The 5,952-nt window shown below is 47.1% G+C and overlaps 2 protein-coding genes across 2 annotated transcripts in view; both read right to left on the minus strand.

Annotated features, from left to right (window-relative positions):
- Positions 1–133: 133 nt before the first annotated feature.
- Positions 134–5,952, minus strand: part of LOC106817650 — a 14,171-nt gene continuing 8,352 nt past the window's right edge. Inside the window, exons 4-6 of the mRNA XM_014822337.1 lie at positions 1,323–1,509; positions 571–759; positions 134–137 (exon numbers count right to left, since the gene is read on the minus strand). Of these exons, the coding sequence (XP_014677823.1) occupies positions 134–137; positions 571–759; positions 1,323–1,509 (380 nt within the window). The remainder of the gene's footprint in view (positions 138–570; positions 760–1,322; positions 1,510–5,952) is intronic.
- Positions 4,059–5,647, minus strand: LOC106817652 (alpha-protein kinase 1-like). The gene has a single exon (XM_014822340.1). It carries the CDS (start codon positions 5,510–5,512, stop codon positions 4,139–4,141), a length of 1,374 nt encoding a protein of 457 aa, XP_014677826.1. The 5' UTR covers positions 5,513–5,647; the 3' UTR covers positions 4,059–4,138.

Raw genomic sequence — 5,952 nt, forward strand, 5'->3', positions numbered from 1 at the left:
AGTCAGGGCGATCACAACACACGCATTATTATTATTATTATTATTATTATTATTATTATTATTATTATTATTATTATTAGAGCAGTCAACACATGCGTTATTTCATGCTACTCGGATTTATTGCTCATTATAATCAGCTGCATTACAAAAATCATTAACATATATTTATAACAAATATATCATATGTAAATATATAATTATATACGTATATATAAATATATATATATATATATATNTACTATAGTATGTGCATGATGATATATATCTCTTAGCTCCTGTACTATAGTATGTGCACGATGATATCTCTTAGCTCCTGTACTATAGTATGTGCATGATGATATCTCTTAGCTCCTGTACTATAGTATGTGCACGATGATATCTCTTAGCTCCTGTACTATAGTATGTGCATGATGATATCTCTTAGCTCCTGTACTATAGTATGTGCACAATGATATCTCTTAGCTCCTGTACTATAGTATGTGCACGATGATATCTCTTAGCTCCTGTACTATAGTATGTGCACGATGATATCTCTTAGCTCCTGTACTATAGTATGTGCGAGCCACGTACACTGATATCCAACCAGCTTCCGGTGTTCTCTCTATCTTCTCCCGCTGCTGCTGCTGCTGCCGCTGTTGCTCCTGCTGCTGCCTGTAGTAGTCCTCTGGCTTTATATCTGATCTAAATGTTTCCAGCTCCTGCTCTGATATGGGCGCAGCAGTAGAATCACGCTTCAAAGTACGCGGATGCGGTGGATTCCTGCAGAGAGAGCGATAATTAGACGCCAATAGACAAGGGAATGAATTAGGGAGAATTCGGTGATTGCTCCCCGCAGAGACATCTGTAATTTGTGAGACAGTGAATTATTCCTGACTTTGTGTGACTCTTTCTGTGTGACGTCAGCAAGGAACGCCTAGCTGGGAATCTTGTGGCGTCTGCTTTGATTTTTTTTCCGCATACGAGACACGATTTATTAAGATAGCGATAGACACATTCAGAGAGAGAAGGCGGGGTAGAGATACAGCGAAATAAATATGTAGAGAGAGAAAGGCGAGAGAGAGATAGAGATATAATAAGAGATAAATGGGAGAGAAAAAACAGAGCGCGAGAAAGAGAGAGAAGGGACGATAGAAATATATATATAGAGAGAGAAAGAGTGAGAGAAAAAAGAGAGATACACAGAGAGAGAAAAAGAGAGAGAGAAAAATGGAGAAAGACATGAGCTCGTAGAGGTAGAGACCCCCCAGTGCTAACCTCCCCCGTTGACCCCACCCACACCACCACCCCCACCCCCACCCCACCCACCCCACCTCCGCACGGACCTTTTCTTCGGCTGGAAGCTGGTGTCCGAATCGCTGGTTGTGTGGTCGTCCGGCCGCCTCAAATTCCAGTTGGGCGGAAGCGCGGCCGACTTCTGCCTCACGTCCGACCTGCTGACCGCTTCCACGATGGTGCGCTCGGTGATGGCTGCCTGCTTAGTCATCAGGTCGTCGAGCGTGTTGGCGGGATCTGCACGGAAGAGACAACAGTACTGATGTTAGGGTGAAAGTCAGGAGTAGGGTTAGGGTTAGAGTTATGGTTTGGGTTAGGGTTAGAGTAGGACGCGAGTTGAGCGGGTTGGCGGACAATCTCTCTACACAGGAGAAGCAACAGTACTGCTGTTAGGATTGCGGTTAGGGTTAGGGTTAGGGTTATGGACATGGTTAAGGTTAGGGCTATAGTTAGTATTAGGGTTAGGGTTAGGGCTAGGGTTAGGGTTAGGGTTAGGGGTTTGAGTGAGGGTTAGGATCAGGCTTAGGGATAGAATTAGGATTGGGGTTATGGGTTGGGTTGGGACTATTCGCCAAGAATAAGCGATAGGGCCACGACCTTTTTTCACGTGTTGAGAGTAAAAATATAAACACCTAATTTTATCCTTTACATGTAACCCTATCCCTAACTCTAACTTTAACGCTAGCTAGAGTTGTAAGCCCGCTCCTAACCCTCTCTTCGTACTCAGCAAAGTGCTGGATTACCTGGTCATCCACACCTTATAGCTAGCTACGTATAAGTAGTTGTAGTTGTTGCTGATGATGCGCTTCATTACGTTAATGAGCGAGTGGTACTTAGCGCGTGGATGACGCTTCACTGTCCACTAGATAATTACGGTAAAAGCGTGAGCTGCTAATTACTGAGTCATCAATCCACGTATTATATAGGTAACAATCAAAGTAAGAACACAACATTTTCGGTAAATTAAAACAACTTGAGCAGTTTAAGCATAACAACCGATGATGATGATGATGATGATGATGATGATGATGATGATGATGATGATGATGATGGTGATTGCTTAATGATGTTATTGCTTCCTATCACTGCGACACACTACTAACACAGAACATGTCTTCTGCACAATACAGACACAAGTATGTCTGGCTGAGAATTATATACAGCCATATCATGACAGAATCATGATAGTCACTATTGCAGCTTCACTAGATTATCACGCAGTCCTATATCTATTATAACTCTTATCTAGTCGAGATAAGGGTTATAATAGCTATAGGACTCTATGTCCAGATCTGGTCTGAATTGAAAAACACTAACGAATGAACGTGAATGAATGTGAGACTAGGAGCTAGACAAGACTAGTCTAGACAAACTAATACTAACTTCTATATGTATCACTAGCAACATAATCACACGCCGGGAAGCCGAATTAACATCAGAGTAACGTTATCTGTTGGTACGATGGCCTGACAGTTGTGATGTCACGCGGTACCGTGATGTTACACAGTATCGTGATGTCACACAGCATTGTGAGCACCCGACAGATAGGTGCGATATGATATGACTACTAGGCACTTAGGATATGACTACTAGGCACTTAGGATATGACTACTAGGCACTTAAAAAAAACCTAACCCTAACCCTAACCCTAACCCTTACCCTAAAAAAGAAAAATTAATTAAATTAAAGTGCGTAGTAGACATATCATATCGCATCTTTCTGCCAACACCGCATTGTGATGTCACACGGAAGGCATGAAGCATGGGAGCGAGTATGATCTGATGTTTTCGAACTTCACATATTTACAATCGATCGTTGTTTATATTGCATGCTACTTAAAATTAAATTTAAATTAGTAAAATAAATTAAAATAATTGAAATGACTGAAAATTCGTCATCTAAAACAGAATTAGATTGGTCAGAAAGAATAGTCACCTTAGATGGATAGTCACCTTAGATGGATAGTCATCTCAGGCCAAACTAAAATGGATTTAGACCTGCTCGTTCGACAACAACACACATTCTTGCTCTTAGGAGACTAATAGAAGAAGTTAAAAGTCACAATAGAAAGACTATTATCATCTATGTAGACTTCAAGAAGGCCTTTGACTCCATACATAGAGGGATGATGATGAAAATACTCGAAGCATATGATATACCACCAAGATTGCTGAGGGCAATCAGCAAGCTTTACGAAAACACCAAAGCAAGAGTGATTACACCTGCTGGCGAAACAGAGTATTGCAAGGAGACACCCTAGCACCATACCTCTTTGCTATTGTCCTTGACTATGTAATGCGTAAAACCTATCATGGTCGAGAAGAGAAACTTGGATTTTGACTACATAGACAAAGAAGTAGGAGGGGCATCAAGAAAAAAAACAATAGAGGCAGGAGAAGAATTACCTATGTGGATAACTTGATGAAAGACACTGGAATGCAAGTAGTACAAGAGTTGCGGACCATTGTGGAAGATTGAGACCAATGGAGAAAGCGTGTTGACGCTATGGGGCGTTCTGAAGGACGACCTAGTTGAGTTGAGTAGATTGGTAACATACAATAGAATGTGAGGCTAAGAAATGGCGAGGCGAATAGTTTCTTGATGTCGTACTCTCTTATGCTACGATGTTAGGGATAGGGTTAGTGTTAGGGTTATGGTTGGGGTTAGGGTTGGGGTTAGGGTTAGGGTTAGGGTTAAGGTTAGAGTTAGCATTAGGGTCAGGGTTAGGGTTAGGGTTAGGGTTAAGGTTAGGGCTAGGGTTAGGGTTAGGGTTAGGGTTAGGGTTAGGGTTAGAGTTAGAGTTAGAGTTAGCATTTGTGTTAGGATTAGGATGAAGATTAGAGTTAGGGTCGGGCAGTGGGCGTAGCTAACCCTCCCTCATGTATCCTGCCCCCATTGACTCCGCCCGCTTCACCTGACCCGCTACGTCCCTGATCTTGCTCGTCACGTGCACGCCGCTGCTGGCGCCATCTAGCGGCGCTGCGGGGCGAGGCAGCGGGTCGGCGGCGAGAGAGGACGAGGGGTTCCAGCGACGCGGCTGTCTGATCTTAACCGGAATCTGGGATGAGTGTAGCGGTGATGGCTCCGACTGCACGTAGCTCCTAGCGGCAGCGGCAGCGCCACCGCTGCCGACGCTGACCTCGCTGTCCGCGTAGCCGATAGATGGCTCGCCGAGCGAGCTCGCACGGCTGGGAATGGGCGCGCTGTGCTGCGAGGACGGGTACGTTTGTTCAACGAATCCAGCTGCCGGCATCTGCTGCTGGAGCTGCTGTTGCCATGTTGGCAGGGACTGCTGCTGTTGCCATGGTGACAGAGGCGACTGCTGCTGTTCGTGCGCCGCCCATGCTTGCTGCGGTGCCGCCTGTGGTTGCCATGGCGACTGCTCCGGCTCCGGCGGCCGCGGCGGCTGCCACGTCTTCTTTTTCTGCATCTGCTGGCGCTCTCGCTGCTCTGCATATTTTTTCTGCGTAGCCGTCACGTCGAGCTGGTAGAACTTGCTGATGTTATCGACGAAAGAGAGCGGCTTGTCGTCGACCTGCGCGCCGCCGGCGCTCACAGATGGCGCCACCGTCAGGTGAGCAACTTCCATCGGCCTCTGTTCGTCGTAGTAGGGTGCGTGTTCCTGGTAGGAAGTCGCTGGTTGATGACCTTGGTAAAGACCTTGGTAGGTAGTTGGGGCTGGCTGATGGCTTTTATAGTAAGGCTGCGACATTGGGACGTTTTCGGGTGGCTGCTTAGGCTGGTACTGGCTCGCTGTGTAGGCATCGTCATGTGGGGGCGTGACATGGGAGTACGTGTGATCTTGGTAGGAGCCTGTTGGCTGGTAGTGCTGCGGCTGTTCGTACGGGGTATAACGTTGTTGCAGCTGTTGCTCTTGCTGTTGTACTGGCCTCATGTACTGTTGTAGAATTTGCGCATCTCGCTCGAACAGCTGTTGCTCAAATTGCATATGTTTCTCGAGCAGCTGCTGCTGTTGTAGCTGCTGCTGCTGTTGCTGTTGTTGTTGTTGTTGTTGTTGTTGTTGCTCCCGCTGCTGCTGCTGCTGCTGCTGCTGCTGCTGCTGCTGCTGCCTCTTCACCTGTTCTTGCCTTCCCGTGTCTCTCTGTACCCCGCCTTCGCTGCCGCCGCCAGACTTTATCGTCTGTGTAGCGACATCCACCCGCGGCGCTGTCTTCCTAGCCGCACGCGTCACTGTCGGAGTGATGATGCGGGGAGCGGGAGAAGAAGGAGGCGACAGCATGTTTGCCTGGATGCCCGCATCCCGGTACTGATGCTGCACACCATCCCTATCACCAGCAGGAGTAGGAGCAGCAGCGGGGGTGGAGGTGGTGGGGTAGCGGAACGCCACCTTGCTCGCTGACTTCTTCTTCGCCTTTTCCGCCGAATGGGGACGGGTCGAAGCGGGCCGTGACGCCACTTCCACTGTGTCGTCTGGCGTCGCGTGCGGAATGAAGGCTTGTGCGAGACCTGTGTGAAGTAGACGGTGATGCATGTCGGGGGCTGTAGTAGCAGTTAACTGCCAAGCAAAGCCTTCACGATGAACGAAACCAGGCACTCACGCACGCACGCTCGCACGCACGCACGCACGCATTACCTCTCACCCTCACACGCTAATGCGCATGCGCACATGTTACGTCAGTTTATATATATATATATATATATATGTAACAACTGCCAAAT

The sequence above is a fragment of the Priapulus caudatus genome, unplaced genomic scaffold, assembly GCF_000485595.1.
Source record: "Priapulus caudatus unplaced genomic scaffold, Priapulus_caudatus-5.0.1 Scaffold1815, whole genome shotgun sequence".
NCBI lineage: Eukaryota > Metazoa > Priapulida > Priapulimorpha > Priapulimorphida > Priapulidae > Priapulus > Priapulus caudatus.